Source organism: Bufo gargarizans, unplaced genomic scaffold, assembly GCF_014858855.1.
Source record: "Bufo gargarizans isolate SCDJY-AF-19 unplaced genomic scaffold, ASM1485885v1 fragScaff_scaffold_39_pilon, whole genome shotgun sequence".
Classification (NCBI taxonomy): Eukaryota; Metazoa; Chordata; class Amphibia; order Anura; family Bufonidae; genus Bufo; species Bufo gargarizans.
This window is the reverse complement of record NW_025334109.1, coordinates 613,408-637,079: the sequence shown is the minus strand read 5'-3', so window position 1 is coordinate 637,079 and position 23,672 is coordinate 613,408. Positions and strand designations below refer to the sequence as shown.

At 42.3% G+C, this 23,672-nt stretch overlaps 1 protein-coding gene across 3 annotated transcripts in view; it reads left to right on the top strand.

Annotated features, from left to right (window-relative positions):
* The window catches only part of LOC122922501, a 442,359-nt gene extending 419,229 nt beyond the window's left edge, over positions 1-23,130 (top strand). For 2 of the 3 annotated variants that reach the window (XM_044273115.1, XM_044273114.1), the window contains exons 21-23: positions 10,660-10,739; positions 14,508-14,640; positions 22,351-23,130. In XM_044273115.1, the coding sequence (XP_044129050.1) occupies positions 10,660-10,739; positions 14,508-14,640; positions 22,351-22,371 (234 nt within the window). In that variant the 3' untranslated portion in view covers positions 22,372-23,130. Of the gene's footprint in view, positions 1-10,659; positions 10,740-14,507; positions 14,641-22,350 lie in introns of those variants that run through there. The other variant, XM_044273116.1, reaches the window with a different exon arrangement.
* Positions 23,131-23,672: the final 542 nt, after the last annotated feature.

Genomic DNA, 23,672 nt, shown 5'->3' with positions numbered 1-23,672 from the left:
TGGCGTAGTTATACTGCCCTGGCAATTTAGGGGCCCATATGTGTGAGAAGTACTTTGCAATCAAAATCTGTAAAAAATGACCTGCGAAATCCGAAAGGTGCACTTTGGAATGTGGGTCCCTTTACCCACCTAGGCTGCAAAAAAGTGTCACACATCTGGTATCTCCATACTCAGGAGAAGTTGGGGAATGTGTTTTGGGGTGTCATTTTACATATACCCATGCTGGGTGAGAGAAATATCTTGGCAAAAGACAACTTTTCCCATTTTTTTATACAAAGTTGGCATTTGACCAAGATATTTTTCTCACCCAGCATGGGTATATGTAAAATGACACCCCAAAACACATTCCCCAACTTCTCCTGAGTACGGCGATACCAGATGTGTGACACTTTTTTGCTGCCAAGGTGGGCAAAGGGGCACATATTCCAAAGTGCACCTTTCGGATTTCGCAGGCCATTTTTTGCACATTTTGATTGCAAAGTAGTTCTCACACATTTGAGCCCCTAAATTGCCAGGGCAGTATAACTACGCCACAAGTGACCCCATTTTGGAAAGAAGACACCCCAAGGTATTCCGTGAGGGGCATGGCGAGTTCCTTGAATTTTTTATTTTTTGTCATAAGTTAGCGGAAAATGAAGGTTTTTTTTTGTTTTTTTTTCTTACAAAGTCTCATATTCCACTAACTTGCGACAAAAAATAAAAAATTCTAGGAACTCGCCATGCCCCTCACGGAATACCTTGGGGTGTCTTCTTTCCAAAATGGGGTCACTTGTGGCGTAGTTATACTGCTCTGGCAATTTAGGGGCCCAAATGTGTGAGAACTACTTTGCAATCAAAATGTGTAAAAAATGACCAGCGAAATCCGAAAGGTTCACTTTGGAATATGTGCCCCTTTGCCCACCTTGGCTGCAAAAAAGTGTCACACATCTGGTATCGCCGTACTCAGGAAACTTCTCCAATGTGTTTTGTGGTGTCATTTCACATATAACCATGCTGGGTGAGAGAAATATCTTAGCAAAAGACAACTTTTCAATTTTTTTTATACAAAGTTGGCATTTGACCAAGATATTTATCTCACCCAGCATGGGTATATGTAAAATGACACCCCAAAACACATTCCCCAGCTTCTCCTGAGTACGGGGATACCAGATGTGTGACACTTTTGCGCATCTAGGCTGCAAAAGTGCCCAAATTCCTTTTAGGAGGGCATTTTTAGACATTTGGATCCAAGACTTCTTCTTACGCTTTAGGGCCCCTAAAAAGCCAGGGCAGTATAAATACCCCACATGTGACCCCACTTTGGAAAGAAGACACCCCAAAGTCTCACTTTCTGCTAACTTAGGACAAAAATTTAAATCTTTCATGGACTCAATATGCCCCTCAGCGAATACCTTGGGGTGTCTTCTTTCCAAAATGGGGTCAGTTGTGGGGTGTTTGTACTGCCCTGGCATTTGAGGGTCTCTGCAATCATTACATGTATGGCCAGCATTAGGAGTTTCTGCTATTCTCCTTATATTGAGCATACAGGTAATGAGACTTTTTTTTTCCGTTCAGCCTCTGGGCTGAAAGAAAAAAATGAACGGCACAGATTTCTTCATTCGCATCGATTAATGTGGATGAAAAAATCTCTGCCAAAAAAAAAAGGAGGGGAAAGGCGTCTGCCAGGACATAGGAGCTCCGCCCAACATCCATACCCACTTAGCTCGTATGCCCTGGCAAACCAGATTTCTCCATTCACATCAATCGATGTGGATGAATAAATCATTGCCGGGATTATTATTTTATTTTTTTTACATACAAAGTGTTTGCCAAAGCATAGGAACGCCGCCTCCTCCTCAGCTCGTATGCATCAGCAAACGTATCTGTTACTGCAGAGGAGAAATCTCGTCTTGCAGCGCCGCATACACCGACTTGCGTGTAATCTGACAGCAGCGCAATGCTTCTGTCAGAATGCACATCAGTGCTGCAGCTAGTCGAACGGTTGGTCCACCTGGAAGGTAAAAAAAGAAAAAAAAAAAGAAAAAACCAGGCCGCAACGCAATAATTTTATTAACTTTGGAACAGAACATGTAAACTTTAACTTTTTGAACTAAACATTAACGTGTTTGCTTACTGGTGTTTTTTTTTTTTTTTTTTTTTTACCTTTATAGAACAAACCTCTCCTTCCCCATGGGTCAATGTGCAAAGCGCAAATCGCCCAAAGATGTGGCGAAGTGCGTTATGCACTTTGTCCCAGGTGAAAGGAGACGTTTGCAGCAGCTGTGAGTGAATGGGCCCTAATAGCCCTGTGTGCCTGTCCTGGTGAGATGATCCCTATGCTAGGTGTACCTGTGCGTGGTACTTCCGGAAACACTCCCCTAAGCATAGGGCAGGGTGGTCAGGACAGTCAGGACAGAAATAGCGGGTGTCACGCCTTATTCCACTCCTGCTACAGACACGACATCTTTTTCGGGGTGACGGGTGGGTTGAGGTACCAGCAACGACATTGGGGAAATGTCGCTCGTGTAGACGGCTAACTACACTGGTGGATGGGGCCACGGAACCTCCTGGATACAGGAGGTTCTCGATGATCTCTTCCTGAAATTTGAGGAAGGATCCAGTTCTCCCAGCCTTACTGTAGAGAACAAAACTATTATACAGAGCCAATTGAATTAAATATACAGACACCTTCTTATACCAGCGTCTGGTTCTGCGGGAAACTAAATACGGAGACAACATCTGGTCATTGAAGTCCACCCCTCCCATGTGAAGGTTATAGTCGTGGACTGAGAGGGGCTTTTCAATGACACGGGTTGCTCGCTCAATTTGTATTGTCGTGTCTGCATGAATGGAGGAGAGCATGTAAACGTCACGCTTGTCTCTCCATTTCACCGCGAGCAGTTCTTCGTTACACAGTGCGGCCCTCTGCCCCCTTGCAAGACGGGTGCTAACGAGCCGTTGGGGGAAACCCGCGTGACTAGTTCGTGCGGTACCACAGGCGCCAATCCGTTCTAGAAACAAATGCCTAAAGAGGGCCACACTTGTGTAAAAATTGTCCACATAAAGATGGTACCCCTTGCCGAATAAGGGTGACACCAAGTCCCAGACTATCTTCCCACTGCTCCCCAGGTAGTCAGGGCAACCGACCGGCTCCAGGGTCTGATCTTTTCCCTCATAGACACAAAATTTGTGTGTATAGTCTGTGGCCCTTTCACAGAGCTTATACAATTTGACCCCATACCGGGCGCGCTTGCTTGGGATGTATTGTTTGAAGCCAAGGCGCCCGGTAAAATGTATAAGGGACTCGTCTACGCAGATGTTTTGCTCTGGGGTATACATATCTGCAAATTTCAGGTTGAAATGGTCTATGAGGGGCCGAATTTTGTGCAGCCGGTCAAAAGCAGGGTGGCCTCTGGGACGGGAGGTGCTGTTATCACTAAAGTGCAGGAAACGCAGGATGGTCTCAAATCGTGTCCTGGACATAGCAGCAGAGAACATGGGCATGTGATGAATTGGGTTCGTGGACCAATATGACCGCAATTCATGCTTTTTAGTTAGACCCATGTTGAGGAGGAGGCCCAAAAAAGTTTTAATTTCGGAAACTTGGACTGGTTTCCACCGGAAAGGCTGGGCATAAAAGCTTCCCGGGTTAGCGGTTATAAATTGTGTGGCATACCGGTTTGTCTCTGCCACAACTAAGTCTAAGAGCTCCGCAGTCAAGAACAGCTCAAAAAATCCCAGGGCCGGAACCGATCTGAGCTGTCTCAACCCGAACTCCAGACTGGGCGGTGAAAGGGGGAACTACAGGTGCGGCTGAAGTTGGGGACTGCCAATTAGGGTTTGCCAGCACCTCAGGGATTCTAGGGGCTCTACGGGCACGTCTTTGCGGTGGCTGCGACGGGGTCACTACTGCACGTGCCACCGTACCAGCTTCAACTGCCCTTCTAGTGCTCGCTACTTCACCATGTTCTACGGCAGTGCTGGTACTAGGTCCAGGAAGGGCTGGGCTGCTGGTGTATGCCTCACCACATAATCCGACAGCACCAGCCCCACTCTGCTGCTCTTGAAGCGGATCCTGCGCAACCTGCGGTCTAGCGACACGGGGCCGGGTACGCCTGGTGCTATCAGGGACCTCAGCCTCCTCGTCCGAACTTTGGGTCAGAGAGCCACTGCTTTCTACAGGTTCGTATTCTGACCCGCTAGATTCATCAGATGAGGGTTCCCATTCCTCATCCGACTGGGTCAGAAGCCTGTAGGCCTCTTCAGAAGAATACCCCCTGTTTGACATGTGGGCAACTAAATTTAGGGGTATTCCCTGAGACTACCCAAGATAAAAAAAAGCAAGCCTGTCTTACAAATGGGAGGCTAGCGAAGTACCGGCGGCCGCTGCGGTTGATAAAAAATATCAAAACTCATTTTTTTTGTCACTGCGGTGGGGCGGGTGTGGACGAACGCACGTGTGGGCGACCGATCAGGCCTGATCGGGCAAACACTGCGTTTTAGGTGGAGGGAGAACTAAAGTGACACTAATACAATTATAGATCTGACCGTGATCAGTTTTGATCACTTCCAGATACTATAAAAGTAGAGAAAACTTTGTATCCAGCTCACCTTCCTGGTGTGGTGTATAAACCCGGCTCCAGAGGCCCTGGGGGAGTGTTCCCGTAGCAGGCAGCAAACAAAATAGGAAAAAAGGTATCTGGAGACAATGGAGGTCCTCTTAGCTCTTCTTTATTGATTCATAACACCGACACAGTCACTGGATCCACGGCATGGTCGCTGACGCGTTTCGGGTATGTACCCTTAGTCGTAGCACCATGCTACGTGTGACCCCACATTATAAAGGATTAGGAATGCACCTCGTCAGAAAATCCTGGGAGGAGCATCCAATCTCATAGGCTGCCACAACAGAGGCACACCTCTTGATTAGGTTCATCGATTACACATGCAATTCGAAACACACTGTGAGGATATACCTGGGTCAATTTAACCCCACAATCACCAGATTGTGTGCTTTGCAATGGTAAAACCGCACAGTGTGGATACTTACTAATAAAAATTATTAATATAAACAATCAAAATAACGGTCTTACAACCTGAAATGTAATACAATCAAATAAGATTCGGCAAATAGTATAGAGATTTCATAGTAAATCTATATGATAGAAATAAAGCAAGCTTGTGTGTTTGCATTTTGTTGCAGAGATACATTGATCTTAAAGTGTTCATTACAGACTAGCATATCCTGTGTTGCAAAGCTAATATATCTATATATAGAAGGTATGAAAGAGAGACTAAATAAGTATGTATAAATACTGTCTCTCTGGCACAACTATCATCTGAACAAATTGGTATTAAATTTAACAATGATGCATACTGTTGCGCATGACCAAACCGCACCGTGCAACCGATGTCCTAAGCAGAATTCGGCTGGTACGCACAAACCCATCCCGCAATATAAATTTCACACCTTATCTCTCGGCAAAGAGAGAGGATTTTTGTGCGCATGGGTCGGACCCTCGTGTTGAACTACTGGCAAATACCTATATCCTCTTTATATGCATAATCCATAGTTCAATTGTAAATATACATCAGTTCTTTTCGCAAATTGAGGCCTGCCGGAATCCTGGACCCAAGTCTAAAGATCCAGTAGGCCTCACGGAGAAGAATCTTTTTGCGGTGGTCACCTCCCCTTTTGGGTGCCAAAACTTTTTCTATAGCAAAAGCTTGGAAAAACGTCACTCTACGGGCATGTTTTTGGATGAAGTGCCTCGCTATATTTGAGATGTTGAGAATATTAGGGTTGCTAATATAGTTCAAATGTTCGAGGATCCGACTCTTAAATTTACGGGCTGTGCTGCCTATGTACATCAGATCACAATCAGTGCATCTGATGGCATAGACTACACCCTCCGTATTACAGTTGATATAACTGCGGATAGGAAATTTGTCAGTATGTGTTACATTGTCAAATGTCTGAGTAGGTACAACGTAATTGCATGTCTTGCAGCGGTTGGCTCCACACTTAGTGAAGCCCTGGTAGCATAACCACCTGGATTTGACATCTTGTCTAATGCTACTGGTAGTATAAAGAGACGGTGATAGTGAGCAGGACAGAGTAGCTGCTCTTCTAGAGACAATTCTGCAACCAGATTTCAATGCTTGATATAAGATGTTGTCCTCAAACAATATTGGTAAACATTTTTTAATAGATGAACTGATTGCATTGAATTCTCTACTATAAGACAGGGATAAGGTAGGAATGCTGTCCCGCTCACCATCCACGCAGACTCCTACACCGCCAGGAGAGGCCCTCCAAATCCTCTTATGCTTGGACTTGCCAAATAGCATTTCCTCTCTATCTTTGAGTGAAGCAATTGTTCTCCCCCTCTTAATCATCCAGGTTGGATAATTTCTTTCTTTTAGTCTTTGAGCTACCTTATCAAACTCATCATCTAATTTGTCCCCATCACTACAATTTCTTGCTGCACGCATGAATTCCCCCACGGGGATTGCTCTAATGGTATGCATTGGATGGTGGCTTTTTGCATTTAGAATTGAGTTACCGGACACTTCTTTTCTGTATGTGATGGTGTGCACTATTTCCCCCGGACATCCGCGGAGTGTCAAATCCAGAAAACTAGTATGGGACTCATGTGCGGAACAAATGAATCGCAAGTTGTAATCATTATTGTTTAGGTATGCCTGGAGGTCCGGGACGGCAGACACACCGCCCGCCCACACCATAAGTATGTCGTCGATGTATCTGCCGTACCAGACCATACCAGGCCCAAACGGGTTGCTCAGACCGTAAATGTACCTCTCCTCCCAATATGACATGGTCAGATTGGCCAAAGACGGTGAGAACTTGGCCCCCATTGAGACTCCGCGGATCTGCAGGTAGTGCACACCATCAAACACAAAGTAATTGTGGGTCAGCAAAAATTTGGTGACTTCACAAATAAAATCAATATAACCCGAGCTGAAGCCAGTATATCGATGGAGGTGGAATTCCAGTGCCAGTAGAGCAACCCCGTGGGGAATAGAGGGATAGAGAGAGACCACATCTGCTGTGATCCACCTATAATTGTCAGTCCACACAAATTTGTACATGGCTCGCAATACATCTGAAGTATCCTTCAAGAACCCTGGAGTGTGCCTGACCAGTGGCTGGAGAATGTTATCCAGCCAACTGCCCAGGCGCTCAGTCAGGGAACCTATACCTGAGACTATAGGACGCAGAGGGGGCGGGTGGACGCCCTTATGGATTTTGGGTAGGGCGTGCATAATAGGGGTGACGGGCACTTCCACATTGAGGTATCTATATTCACTGTCACCAAAGGCACCACACTCCTTTCCCTTTGATAGCAGCGAAACGTAGGTACCCATATATTCCTGTAGCGGATCTCGCACTAATTTCCTATATGTGGAAGTGTCCCCCAGCATTTCCCGTAATTGCTGACCATAAGTTGCCCTATCCATAACGACCACCGCCCCCCCTTTGTCCGCCATTTTGATTACTATGGTGTCACATTGTTGTAATTGCTGGAGAGCAAGGGTATCGCTAATCAGCATTATAAAAGTACAAATGCTGATTAGCGATACGCTAATCAGCGAATAACGGACTGTGGTGCGGTGGGCTGGGCGCTAACTGATCCCTAAACTACCTAACCAAGGGGCCTAAACTATACCTAAAACCTAATGGTCAATACCAGTGAAAAAAAAAAGTGACAGTTTGCACTGATCACTTTTTTCCTTTTTACTAGTGATTGACAGGGGTGATCAAAGGGTTAATTGGGTGCTGGGAGGTGATCTGGGGGCTAAGTGTGGTGTTGGTGGGTACTCACAGTGATGTGTGCTCCTCTGCTGGAACCAACTGACCAAAAGAAGGAGCAGAGGAGCACAGCAGCCATATAACCACATCATATTTACTAATATGATGGGTTATCTGGCTTCTGATTGTTTTTTTTTAAAATCAGCAACCTGCCAGCCACGATCATTGGCCGGCAGGTTGCTGACGAAATACTTGGCGACGAAATGCCGGCCCCCGATGCGCATGCGCGGGCCGGCTGTGACGAAATCTCGCGTCTCGCGAGATGACACGCCGATGCGTCCAGGAGGAGTAAATCAACCACCTCCCGGACGCATCGGCGCGTTAGGCGGTCGGGAGGTGGTTAAGGAGCGTAAAAAAACACCCACCACCCATTGACTTTCAATGTATTTAGTGACAGATCAGTTTTTTTTTTTCCATTTTGATTTCACACAACTGCATCCTAACTGAACGGATGTATCCTGATGTGCAAAATCAAAACAAATTCAGTTTTTAGAGCATCTGCCGGATCGCAATACCAGAATTAACAATGCAAGTGTGAAACAGGCCTAAGCCCTTTGCGCAAACTGATGTACAGTTACATCATCTACAAAAGAAGTGTATGGAGCAGGCTCATGGGCTGAGCCCGCTCCATAAGTGGCAGGTGCTGACTATGTTATATAGATGACACCCACCTGCAATGATTGGAATTGGAGATAACTCTGATCCTGGTCATTTAACCGCTCAGGTGCCACAGTCATTACATGACTTGACAAATTGATTCTGTAGAATCTTTTCGCTGATCTCTATTAGCAACTATGTCTTATGAGTAGTTAGCAGGTTGCAGTCTATTGTATAAGCAATTAAATGATTGTATAGTAAAACATAAAAAGTTTTAAAAAAAGATAAAAAAAACTAAAATAGTTAAATGTAAATACACCATGCTGCCCTCTCTTATTTCCTGTGATATTATGTCCATGGGAATATCAGTGCAGCAAGCGGGCCAGTGATAGGTGAGTGTCTGTGTAACAAGGTGGGTGGGAGGAACTATAATCTCGCTGGGTGTTGTTAGGGGCAATACTGGAGCTGTGGCGCAGAAAGGACAAGAGCATCATAGGTTTGGTTGGATAGAGCAACAAGAAATGCTACATAAAGGTTTTGAATAAACCTGAGTGATTGGTTTACATGGTGAAAACAGGCCAGGAGAGTGCAAATTATAAAAAAAAAAAAAAAAAAAAACATGGGGAGGATGTACATGAGGTAAGCAACTATATGAGCATAACTGTTAATAACGCCAGTAATCTCAGAAAACCCCATTAAGAACCCAGCATTTGAAAAGCCATAACACTAAGCTTGTTTTTATGGAAGGAGTTGTATTTATTTATACCATTTTACAGTACAAGCAATAATTGAATAACACAATTATTTGAGGGAAGTATGTAAAAAAGTTGCATTTCTAAAAAATGTTTTTTGGATGTGCTTTATCGATTTTCATAATTTTTACCTCATTTATACTATATTGGCATAATAAAAAAAATACTTAAAAAAATATTTACTTTTATTCCTTTTTTTTTAATTTTGCATGTAAATTTGTTTTGTCTTAGTCCTGTCAGCAGCAGACGTATGTATCCTTCCCTACCACATATCTTGAGATCTGTGGTGCAAAGTGACCTGGTGTGAAGAAAGCATGATTTGCAACACTGTAGGGAAACGCATATATTTAATTATGTGTAGCCAGTAGTTGTAATCTGAAAAATGAAAATTTTACTTAACACAGAAATATAGAAGATATATGGGGATGTAGCAAGCAAAATTATTTGGGCAAGCGACCTTCTGCACAGATTTTAAAACTGACCCATTTCCTGACTTTGGCCGTTTTCAGATGGGCATAATATGAGTGTTTGTTTGTGTGCCCATAACACAATATCTAGACCTCTTGAAGTTTACCTGATTTACTGCACTATATTGATCTAATTCTAGTCCAGATATGGCAAGAGGTCTGGGTTCTGGGTGCATAACAGTGATGAGCGGCAGGGGCAATATTCGAATCTGCGATATTTCGCGAATATTTGGGTGAATATTCATCATATATTAGCGAATTTGAGAATTCATGATCTCCAGTCATTATTTACTTGATTGCGAAAATCTGTTATCGGAGAATACGCAATACGAAAAATTTGCGATCGACACTACTCCTAAAGTCAAAGACATTGAAGCCTTCTCATTGGTCCACAAGCAAGAAGTAGTGAGGGATAATGGGTACTGATGAAAAAAAAAATCTAGAATATTCACGATTACGAAGATATAGCACTATATCCTGGATATTTGCGAATTCTCGAAGTGCCAATATTTGCAATAAAAATTTGCGATTAGAATATACGCGATCAACACTAGGGCATAATAGGAGCAAAAAAGCACACCCATATTATGCTCATCTGAAATAATCCATTCTCTAATAACAATGTTAGGGCAGGTTCACATCACTCTTATGAATTCCATTAGTGTTTTCTATTATAACATGGTAATAACATGCTTATAACAGAAAAAAAAAAGGAATTCATAAGACTGAATTCAAAACGGAAACCTTTAGAGGCATTCCATTTTGATCCATCATAGTCCTGTCGACAGAATGCCTCTAAAGTTTCCATCTTAGGAATTCAGTTATTTTCTGTTATAATTATGTTTTAACGGAAAGCAATAACGGGATTCATAACGGTGATCTGAACCCGCACTTAGTGAGTATCAGTTTATTAGGCATTTGACTGTTGTAATTTTGCTGATATTAGATATCAACAGCAATATAACTTGCATTATGCTAAAATATCACTGAAAAGAAAAATCATGTTTTACTTTTTGTCTTCCAAATGTAGACCAGAAAAAACATTAAAAAATGTATAATGGATGTGGAGGAAAATTTTATCAATCGTGTAAAAAGACTTCATTTACAGAGGTAATAAAGTCTGCAAAATTATGTTTGTAATGCTCATTAGTGATGAGCAGCATAGGCAATATTCAAATTCACAATATTTCACACATTTTTAGCTGAATATTCACAATAACTTTTTATTTCATTACCTATAACAAAAAAATCACACAAAGGCTATATGCCAAATGCCGGGTATGTGCAAGCCAATGACTTATCCATAAGACAGGTATAGTCACAGCATACCTTACAATGACAACCTTGTGTGCAATGAGGAATTCAAGACCAGCTCTCATCTAACTGAGAGCCAGTTAGTCTCAAAGTTGCTTGATTTGAGTTGAATGGCTTGGGGAACCTGCGCCCCTAGATCATTATCATTAGGGTGACAAAAATTGTAAATTTTTTTTGGCTGCCAGCTAACTGTTCTCTCACTGCTTAGGAGGGCTACATAAAAATTTTCAGTTCATCCTCTCCCTACACTAGTAACAGCAGATTGACGTGCAGCGCTACGTGACTTCAGCTTATATAGAGCCTGGGTCACATGCTGCACTGACCAATCACAGCCATGCCATTAGTAGGCATGGCTGTGATGACTTCTAAGGGCACACGAGTTAAATGCTTGTTGATTGGCTGCCCTGCAGCCTTTCAAAAAGCGCCAATAAATCGCTGAACACCAAACCCGAATCCAAACTTTTACTGAAAGGTTCGGGTCCGGGGTCAAAAAATCATAAAGTTCGGCACGAACCTGAACTTTACAGTTCGGGTTCACTCAACCCTAGTGACTAGTAACTATCTGCTACATCCTAGACAAGTGTATAGAAGCAGCTACCATGACCTCAGCAGATAGCTGATACTTTTGTTCCAACATAGGGATCCCAAGTTCATTCGCTTGTTTACCTTAGGCCTCTTTCACACGGGCGTCATGTTTTTTGCCCGGATAAGAGGCGGGTGCGTTGCGGGAAAATGCGCGATTTTTCCGCGCGAGTGCAAAACATTGTCATGCGTTTTGCACTCGCGTGAGAAAAATCGCGCATGTTTGGTACCCAAACCCGAACTTCTTCACAGAAGTTCGGGCTTGGGATTGATGGTCTGAAGATTGTATTATTTTCCCTTATAACATGGTTATAAGGGAAAATAATAGCATTCTGAATACAGAATGCTTAGTATAATAGTGCTGGAAGGGTTAAAAAAAATTAAAAGTTAACTCACCTTCTCCTCTTGATCGCGTAGTTCCCGGTCGGTCTCTTCTTTAGCTGTGGGCTGAATGACCTGTGGTGATGTCAGATCACATGCTCCAATCACATGGTCCATCACCATGGTGATGGAGCATGTGATCTGACATCACCACAGGTCCTTTAGCCCACAGCTAAAGAAGAGACCGACCGGGAACTATGCGATCAAGAGGAGAAGGTGAGTTAACTTTTTATTTTTTTAACCCTTCCAGCACTATTATACTAAGCATTCTGTATTCAGAATGCTATTATTTTCCCTTATAACCATGTTATAAGGGAAAATAGTATAGTGAATAGACAGTCACCTAGAACCCATGCGTGAAAATCGCACCGCATCCGCACTTGCTTGCGGATGCATGCGATTTTCACGCAACCCCATTCATTTCTATGGGGCCTGCGTTACGTGAAAAACGCACAAAGAGGAGCATTCTGCGATTTACACGCAATGCACAAGTGATGCGTGAAAATCACCGCTCGTGTGCACAGCCCCATAGAAATGAATGGGTCAGGATTCAGTGTGGGTGCAATGCGTTCACCGCACGCATTGCACCCGCACGGAAAACTCGCCCGTGTGAAAGGGGCCTTACAGTCAGCAGAGGTCCTTGTAATTACCCATCACAACATAATTCCACATAAAAGTGTATAAATCCTGTGTGCATCAAATCACCTCTGCCCTCACCAGTGGAGTATTTTCAATGAAGGCAGACCACGCGACTGCTACAGTGAAATGCAGTGAATACACTTGCTTTTTCTGCATCCATCACTAGGGAAAGCTCAGTGCAAAACTAAATATTACAGCTTGAAGCTTCCATTTCCGTCACTTGTAAACACATAAATTCCTATGCACTGAGCTCCCCGTAGTGGTGGCTGCCTTGTATTAGATGGGAAGCAAGAGATTCATCAGTGTGTTTATGATAGTTGACTCACATGAATACATTGGGAAATACGGTGGTCAGAATGAGTGCCATATTTATGAAGCACATGTTCTACTTTACTGACATAGAGGTCGGATAATGTGGGTGAGGCCAAGGGTGGCTTTTTTATTACAATTTATGTAATTAAAATGTCTGTTTAAAAATATTTAAAACATAAATTCATCAAAAACCTTGGGCATTGAGCTTTGTATTCTGCATTGCCTAGGAGTGAGTGATGCACACATACTGGGAAACTGGATGGGGTAGGGAGGCCCATACTAAGTTTTGCTTTAGGGCCCTATGAGATCTGTGTATGCTCCTGACCCTCAGAGTAGCGAACTTCAAGTTACCATTGAAATTAAAGTAATGACAAGCAAAACTGCCTGCAATGAGCAAGCATAGATTTGCACCATAATTTTAAGACAAATTCTTGTGTAAATTATAGTGAATCTGGCAAGAATTCGGAAAAGTGGAAAAAGTTGCAGTTTTTTTGCAATATGAGGTTTGCGCAAAAGATTGCACTGTTTGCAACAAAACCAGCATACATCCTTTAATATGTGTGAAAATACTGTTACAATCCAAGTGTCCCTAAAGTTCAGTTCTACGAAGAATGTTTATAACTTTATTCTAAATCATACACAGAATGGAATTAAAGGGGTTTTCCAGGATTTTAATATTGCTGACCTATCCTAAGGATTGGCTGGGTCCAACACCCGGGACCCCCACTGATAAGCTGGTTCAAAAGAGGGGAGCACTCTGTTCGAGCGCAACCTTCCCTTCATCGTTTACCTGCTCGCTGTCGACATCGCAGCGGTGAGCAGGTGTAATTACATTCACTTCTATAAGAAAGTTCCTTCTATAGAAAGGAGCTATCCCATAAAAGTGAATGGGAAGGCTTGGAATTACACCAGCTCACCGCTGCGATGTCGAGAAGGTAAACAGTAAGGGCCGCTTCACACGAGCGGATGCCGTGCGTGGCATCCGCTCCGTGAAAGAGTGCCAAGACCCGCTGCAGACTGCAGAGGCACGGAGCGGTAACATGACTGTTAATGCTCCGTGCCTCTCTGTGATCTCTTTACTACGAAATCACAGTGACAACTGTGATTTCGTAGTAAAGAGATCACAGAGAGGCACGGAGCATTAACAGTCATGTTACCGCTCCGTGCCTCTGCAGTCTGCAGCGGGTCTTGGCACTCTTTCACGGAGCGGATGCCACGCACGGCATCCGCTCGTGTGAAGCGGCCCTAAAGGGAAGGCAGCGTTAGCACAGAGCGTGGCTTCTTTTTTAACAGCTGATCAGCGGTTTTGTCGGGTGTCGGACCCCTGCCAATCTGAGATTGATGACCTATCCTGAGGATAGGTCATCAATAATAAAATCTCTGAAATCCCCTTTAATATGATTCTGTGCAGATGACACCAACACAGATACTGTTTGAATACAAATATAATAAAACATAATGGCAAATGATAGTGATCAGGTTTAAGGAAACAATAGTCCTAAAAATATTAGTCAGATGGATTGTCAAGTCCTGTATTATTATTATTATTATTATTATTATTATTTTTTTTTTTTTTTTCAGACTGGCCTTCTAAAAGCATTTTATTTCACTTATTTTAACAAATTCTAAAAATCTTTTTTTTCCCTCCAGGTTTAAAAGCTTGTCTAGCAAACTTTGGAATCGAAATGGAACTCCTAAAATTTGGAAGCAGTTGATTAATCACCTGAGAGCATTATCTGGAGAAGAGCACAATTACAGGGGAAACATCAACATCCTAAAAATGGTAATACAGTAGGTATAATAAACTTAAAGGGGCATTCCTGTTATATCGTTATCCTCCATCTGAAGGATAGGGCACAACTATTAGATCAGTGGGAGTCGTACCACTGAGACCCCCACCGAGCATGAGAACAGGGGCTGTGTACCCGTGGAGCCACCTGAAATGAACGAAGGGTCCTGTTGGGCATGCACGTGACCGCTCCATTCATTTCTATGGGACTAAGGCCTCCTTCACATGAACGTGTGCTGCGGACCGCAAAATGCGGTCCGCAATGCACAGGCACCAACCGTGGGGCAGCCGCATGCAGATCGCAGACCCATTCACTTTAATAGGGTCTGCGATCCGTCCGTTCAGCAAAAAGATAGAACAAGTTCTATTTTCTTGTGGAACGGGAGCACAGAACACCACAGAAGCACTCCATAGTGCTTCTGTAGTGTTCTGTTCCGTTCCGCATCTCCGGATTTGCGGACCCATTCAAGTCAATGGGTCCGCATCCGTGAAGCATAATGCACACGGAACGGTGCCCGTGTATTGCAGATCCGCATATGCGGTCCGCAATACGGCAACAGGACACCTACGTTTGTGTGAAGAAGGCCTAACAGACATAGCCGAGTACAGCGCTCTGCTATCTCCGGAACTCCCATGGAAATAAATGCAGCGACCTTGCACATGCCTGATCGGCCACACAATTCATTTTGGAGGGCTCTATGGGATATGGAGCCCCCATTCTTGTAATCAGTGGGGTTGCAGCAGTAGGACTGCCACTGATCTAATAGTTTTCCGTTGTGCAGCTGTTCTGTGCATTGCGGTTCCCAATGCACAGGCAATATCTGTGGGCGGCCAGGACGGATCGAGACCCATTCAACTTGAATGGGTCCGTGATCCTTCTGCACTGTAAAAAAATGTGTTTTTTTGTGGTGTGGAGGAATGGACAGAAACACCACGGAAGCACTCCATAGTGCTTCCGTGGGCTTCCGATCCGTGCTTCTGTTCTGCACCGCATCTCCCGGATTGTGGATGCATTCAAGTGAATGGGTCCGCATCTGTGATGCGGGGTGCACACGGCCGGTGCCAGTGTATTGCAGACCTGCTGTATGCGGCCCCCAATACGGCCACGGCTGGGCAACGGCCGTGTGCATGAGCCCTTATTCCTGTGGATATTGAACATTCTAATATAACCGGAATACCCCTTTATAGAGCCTCTTTCAGCATGATTAACTTTAACCAAGTATACTGCTGGTAGGATTGATCATGCTGACTATACCAATATCTTTCTTTTGTCTGTATGTTGAACAGTTGCAGAGATATCTCAGTTTTTAATAATATACAAATGAGCAAGTTCTCCAACCTTGGAGAACTGATTTTGTAAGACCCTTCAGCTCTGGACACAACCAACCCCCTCCGCTTGGTTGACAGGTCTATACATTTTAATATTACATTGAGGTACTATATAGTGGTGCTTGAAAGTTTGTGAACCCTTCAGAATTGGCTATATTTCTGCATAAATTTAACTAAAAACTATATCAGATTTTCACACATGTCCTAAAAGTTGCAACAGATAACCAAATCCAACAAATGACTTTGTAATTTACTTATTGAAAAAAATGATCTATTATTACTAGTGTTGAGCAAATTGAAGTTAGCGAATAAATTTAGCCTGAAATGGCAGTCAAAAAAAAATATATCTATATATACTTACATCACGTCAGCATGCATGAGATTTGCCATGTCTTCTCCAATCAAGATGGCTGTGACGGCGTCTCCATGATCAACTGGATGAGGGAGTATGTACTTTTTATTTTCTAACCCCTGAAAGGCCTCAATGTGACTCTCAGATGCCGCGATCCACATTGAACTTGGCATCTGAGGGGTTCAACGACGGGGGCGGCACCATCGCCGTTCCCAGTCATTGCGTCCGCTACATTCAATAGAATGCAATTCGTGACAAAGTACTTTGTTACGAATCAAATTTCTTGTTAAAGTTCTGTGAAGCTGAATTTTTTGGGGAAAACTTTGCTCAACACTAATTATTACATGTATGTGAATGGCAAAATGTGTTAACCTTTAGGATTAGCAGATATGAAGGTGAAATTAGAGTCAGGTGTTTTTAATCAGTGGGATGACAATCAGGGGTGAGTAGATGACCTGTTTTATTTAAAGAATAGGGATCAAAGTCTGATCTTCACAATATGTTTGTGGAAGTATATCATGACATGAACGAAGGAGCTTTCTGGGGACCTCAGAAGAGGAGTTGCTGATGCTCATCAGTCTGGAAAACATTACAAAACCTAATCCAAAGTGTTTGGACTCCACCAATCCACAGTCAGACATACTGTGTACAAATAGAGGAAATTCATGACCATTATTATCCTCCGCAGGAGTGGTCGACCAATAAGGATCACGTGAATGCCAAGGTGTGTTATAGTCTGCGAGGTCACAGAGAAACCCAAGGTAACCTCTAAGCAACTAAAGGCCTTTCTCACATTAGCTATGTTTGTGTCCATGAGTCCACCATCAGTAAGACACCGAAGAATCATGGTGTACATGGCATGATTACAAGGAGAACACTGCTCTCCAAACAATGCTGCCCATCTGCGGTTTAATAAATATCACCTGGACAAGCCGGAAGGCTATTGGGACAATGTTTTGTGGACGGATAAGACCAAAATATAACTTTTTGGTGTAAATCAGAAGTGCTATGTTTGGAGAAAGGAAAAAACTGCAACAAAATCTTTGTCCAATCTGTGAAACATGGTAGTGGTATTATCATGATTTGGGCCTGTTTTAGTGCTTCTGAGCCAGGACGGCTTGTCATCATTGACAGATCAATGAATTCTGAATTATTCTAGTAAATTCAAAAGAAAAATATCAGAATATCTGAGTGAATCTCAAGAGAATGTGGGTCATTAAGCCAGACATCGACCCTAAACACAGAAGTTGTTGTACTAAAGAATGGTTAAAGAAGAAGAAAGTGAAAGTTCTGGGATGGCCAAAGTCCTGACATTACTCAAATAGAAATGTTGTGGAAGGAGATGAAGCAAGCAGCTCTTGGGAGCAAACCCACCAACATAATAAAGTTAAAGCTGTTTTGTACGGACGGTCGGGGTAAAATTCCCCCAAGCCGATGTGGAGGACTAATCAACAATTACCGGAAATGTTTAGCTGCAATTATTGCTGCACAAGGGGGTCACACCAGATATTGAAAGCAAAGGTTCACATGTGATATTGGATCATTTTCCTCAATAAATAAATGACCAAGTCTAAAATTCTGACTTGTTTGGTCCATTTGGTTACCTTTATCGACTTTTAGGACTTGTGTAAAAATCTAATATACTGTAGATTTAGGTCAAATTTATGCAAAAATACAGAAAATGTTAGAGGCTTTCCAAACGTTCAAAAACCACTGTATACAGTATGTGTGCACTCATATAAACACACACAGCAATAAATACACATTGATATGCTAGATATACAAATTGTATACCTACAGTTTGTATCACATAGAATGGGCATGTACATAAGAAAATATTTTTTTCATGCTGTAAGCAGTATAAATGATAGCATGCTATGACACAACTCTAGGATGAATTTACTGCTTTCCTGATACCTATACAGTCAGGTCCATAAATATTGGGACATCGACATAATTCTAAAATTTTTGGCTCTATACACCACCACAATGGATTTGAAATAAAACGAACAAGATGTGCTTTAACTGCAGACGGTCAGCTTTAATATGAGGGTATTTACATCCAAATCAGGTGAACGGTGTAGGAATTACAACAGTTTGCATATGTGGCTCCCACTTGTTAAGGGACCAAAAGTAATGGGTCAGAATAATAATCATAAACCAAACTTTCACTTTTTAATACTTGGTTGCAAAACCTTTGCAGTCAATTACAGCCTGAAGTCTGGAACACATAGACATCACCAGACGCTGGGTTTTATCCCTGGTGATGCTCTGCCAGGCCTCTACTGCAACCGTCTTCAGTTCCTGCTTGTTCTTGGGGCATTTTCCCTTCAGTTTTGTCTTCAGCAAGTGAAATGCATGCTCAATCAGATTCAGGTCAGGTGATTGACTTGGCCATTGCATAACATTCCACTTCTTTCCCTTAAAAAACTCTTTGGTTGCTTTTGCAGTATGCTTTGGGTCATTGTCCATCTGCACTGTGAAGCGCTGTCCAATGAGTTCTAAAGCATTTGGTTGAATATGAGCAGATAATATTGCCCGGAACACTTCAGAATTCACCCTGCTGGTTTTGTCAGCAGTCACATCATCAATAAATACAAGAGAACCAGTTCCATTGGCAGCCATACATGCCCACGCCATGACACTACCACCACCATGCTTCACTGATCAGGTGGTATGCTTAGGCTCATGAGCAGCATGCTCATGTCAGCATGCAGGAGATTTGCCATGTTTTCTTCAATCAAGATGGCTGTGACGGCGTCTCCATGATCAACTGGATGAGGGAGTATGTACTTTTTATTTTTTAACCCCTTAAAGGCCTCAATGTGACTCTCAGATGCCGCGATCCACATTGAACTTGGCATCTGAGGGGTTCAACGACGGGGACGGCACCATCGCCGTTCCCAGTCATTGCGTCCTCTACATTCAATAGAATGCAATTCGTTACAAAGTACTTTGTTACGAATCAAATTTCTTGTTAAAGTTCTGTGAAGCAGAATTTTTTGGGGAAAACTTTGCTCAACACTAATTATTACATGTATGTGAATGGCAAAATGTGTTAACCTTTAGGATTAGCAGATATGAAGGTGAAATTAGAGTCAGGTGTTTTTAATCAGTGGGATGACAATCAGGGGTGAGTAGATGACCTGTTTTATTTAAAGAATAGGGATCAAAGTCTGATCTTCACAATATGTTTGTGGAAGTATATCATGACATGAACGAAGGAGCTTTCTGGGGACCTCAGAAGAAGAGTTGCTGATGCTCATCAGTCTGGAAAACATTACAAAACCTAATCAGTTTTGTCTTCAGCAAGTGAAATGCATGCTCAATCGGATTCAGGTCAGGTGATGGACTTGGCCATTGCATAACATTCCACTTCTTTCCCTTAAAAAACTCTTTGGTTGCTTTTGCAGTATGCTTTGGGTCATTGTCCATCTGCACTGTGAAGCGCTGTCCAATGAGTTCTAAAGCATTTGGTTGAATATGAGCAGATAATATTGCCCGGAACACTTCAGAATTCACCCTGCTGGTTTTGTCAGCAGTCACATCATCAATAAATACAAGAGAACCAGTTCCATTGGCAGCCATACATGCCCATGCCATGACACTACCACCACCATGCTTCACTGATCAGGTGGTATGCTTAGGCTCATGAGCAGTTCCTTTCCTTCTCCATACTCTTCTCTTCCCTGGTACAAGTTTATCTTGGTCTCATCTGTCCATAGGATGTTGTTCCAGAACTGTGAAGGCTTTTTTAGATGTCGTTTGGCAAACTCTAATCTGGCCTTCCTGTTTGAGGCTCACCAATGGTTTACATCTTGTGGTGAACCCTTTGTATTTACTCCGGTGAAGTCTTCTCTTGATTGTTGACTTTGACACACAGTGTTCTTGATCTGGCCAACTGTTGTGAAGGGTGTTTTCTTCACCAGGGAAAGAATTCTTCGATCATCCACCACAGTTGTTTTCTGTGGTCTTCCGGGTCTTTTGGTGTTGCTGAGCTCACCGGTGCGTTCCTTCTTTTTACGAATGTTCCAAACAGTTGTTTTGGCCACGCCTAATGTTTTTGCTATATCTCTGATGGGTTTGTTTTGTTTTTTCAGCCTAATGATTGCTTGCCTCACTGATAGTGACAGCTCTTTGGGTCTCATCTTGAGAGTAGACAGCAACAGATTCCAAATGCAAATAGCACACTTGAAATTAACTCTGGACCTTTTATCTGCTCGTTGTAATTGGGATAATGAGGGAATAACACACACCTGGCCATGGAACAGCTGAGAAGCCAATTGTCCCATTACTTTTGGTTCCTTAACAAGTGGGAGGCACATATGCAAACTGTTGTAATTCCTACACCGTTCACCTTATTTGGATGTAAATACTCTCAAATTAAAGCTGATAGTTTGCAGTTAAAGCACATGCTCATTTGCATATAAATAAAAACTGAGTCGTTCGTTCAACATACAGACACAAAAGGTATAATTTTAAATCACCATGATCAACCCTACTAGTCTTTTTCCAAACTACAAGGCTGTATGCCTAGTTTAAAAAGGTTGATCATGCTGACAGTTGCTCTTTAAAACTACATTATATAGCCAAAGGTATGTGGATACCCCTTCTAATTGTTGAGTTCAGGTGTTTCAGCTTACACTTCTTGCAAACAGATGCATAAAATCAAGCACATGGCCATGCAATCTGCATACACAAGCATTGCTAGTTGTATGGGTCATAAGAGCTTAGTGATTTTAACCTCCTAATCAATATGGTATTTGCGTCTAAGGAATGTATCGAGCAGGTTCATGAGTTGTATAGTGCAGCTGACCCCAGCCCGCAATGACCAGGATCGGAGACTCAGATTCCAGTCATTTAACGCTCCAGATGCCATGGTCAATACTTGTACTACACGGCAAATGTATTGGAAAACAAAGTGCAATATGCATTTTTTGGTCACCTTCTCTTCCAAAATAAATCAAATAGAAAATAATCAAAAACTAGTGTTTACCCCAAAATAGTAGCAATAGAAACTAAAGCTTCTCTGCCAGCTGTTTTTTGGGACTGTGTGTCATCTTGCCTTAGTAAACAGTGAGGTTAGACAACCCCTTTAATATCAAATATCAATTTCTCAATGACCCAGACCAGCAAAAAAATATCACTTTTCAATTCACTCACGCTGATGAAACTTTGTTCGTTTTCCGATCATGTCACAGGTTTTGTGATGCCGTCCCAAGTGGATTTTCAGGCTTTGGCTACTTTCACACTCATGTTTGGTGTGGATCTGTCATGGATCTGCACAAACGCATCCGTTCAGATAATACAACCGCATCCATGCGTTCAGAACGGATCCGTTTGTATTATCTTTAACATAGCCAAAACAGATCCGTCTTGAACACCATTGAAAGCCAATAGGGAACGGATCCGTTTTCTATTGTGCCAGATTGTGTCAGTGAAAACGGATCCGTCCCCATTGACTTACATTGTGTGTCAGGACGGATCCGTTTGGCTCAGTTTCGTCAGACAGACAAATGCTGCAAGCAGCGTTTTGGTGTCCACCTCCAAAGCGGAATGGAGGCGTAACGGAGCCAAACTGATACATTCTGAGCCGATCATTATCCATTCAGAATGCATTAGGGTAAAACTGATCCATTTTCCACCGCTTGTGAGAGCCCTGAATGGATCTCACAAACGGAAACGAAAACGCCAGTGTGAAAGTAGCCTTACAGACATTAGGCGTAACAGAAAAATGGGGAAAAAATGATCCATTTTATTTAGAGCATCAATTGTGCTCAATGTCAGACAGGACTTTTCTACCATCAAAACTAATCGACCTGTTGGAGCTGACACAGAGTGAGCACATGTGATGATCAAAATTACCATTCAAACACATGGAGATTAAAAACAGAGCACTGGTGGAAACAGAACAGTGAAAAATGCATTTCGTGTTAGTTTCAAGACTGTTTTAACTCAACACAAAATTTGGAATAAACACGTATGCATGGCTAACGTTTCGTTTTTATATGTTTTATGAACAGATAGAGGCAAGCTTCATCTAAAAGGATGACCTGACTTTTCTGATCTGAACTAGAAGAAGAAGAAATAAAAAAAAAAAATAACCAAGCTTAACCATTTTTGCTACATGTTTTTGTTAATTATACTTTATGTATCTCTGCTTAGAGACTAGGGGGTACATTTACAGTACAAAGACCGGCATATTACATGCTGGTCTTAAGCTGTCCCCTGCTGGTTATTTGCAGGACAAGTACTTTCTAATAGCAGCATTTACTATAACATATAATGTAGTGGAAATAAATTCTAAATGGTGTAGAATTGGGAAAAGCAACCTTAATTCCGACACAGTTTTATGGGTTTTGTTTTTTCTGACGTTCGCTATGTAAGAAAACTGATCTGTACCCTTCTTTCTCTTTATATATGGTAGTTTTTCTTGTGTTTTAATACAAAAAAAATGGATTTTTTTTCTTTATATTGTCATATTCTGACCTCAATACATTTTTTATAGTTAATTCTACAGAACTGTGTGGGCTCATTTTTTGTGGAACGATGATTTGTAGCTTTTATTGGTACCATTTTGGAGTGTGTATGACTTTTTGATCCCTTTTCATTAAATTTTTTTCGGGAGGTGAAGCAATAAGAAACTAAAAAAGTGGCCACATTGATTTAGTTTTCCATTACTTTTTTTCACCCTATGGGATAAATATTTTTGGGGCGTTTTCAGATATGGTGATGACGATGATTAATTTTTTTCATTATTTTTATTTGTTCTGGGGAAAGGGGGGGGTGACTTAAATTTATATATATATATATATATATATATAGAACAAAAAAGCACCGCAGCACATCCGTAGGTGAAAATTAGTGGATCTTTATTCACCCTTGCGACGTTTCAGTCCTCTTACTGGGACTATTATCAATTATTATCTATTATTGGCTTGATAATAGTCCCAGTAAGAGGACTGAAACGTCGCAAGGGTGAATAAAGATCCACTAATTTTCACCTACGGATGTGCTGCGGTGCTTTTTTGTTCTACATTGTACACCTTGGTAAGGTGTTATCGCTGCTGGCACCCATCGGTCGGATACCAGGAGTGCTGCCCTGATTCTATACAATCTATATATATATATATATATATAATTTTATTTTTTATTTGATCCTGGCATCTTACGGGTTAAATGGCTGCGATCGGCATTATCGCCTATCGCAGATATTAGCCCCAGGTATCTGTTGTATGAAACAGTAGAATGATGCCCGCTGAGCTTTCCATTTCTAAAGATCGGATTCTGCCGCACATGTACATGACGTCCGGAATGTCTTAAAGAACATCTTTGTACCACGGAG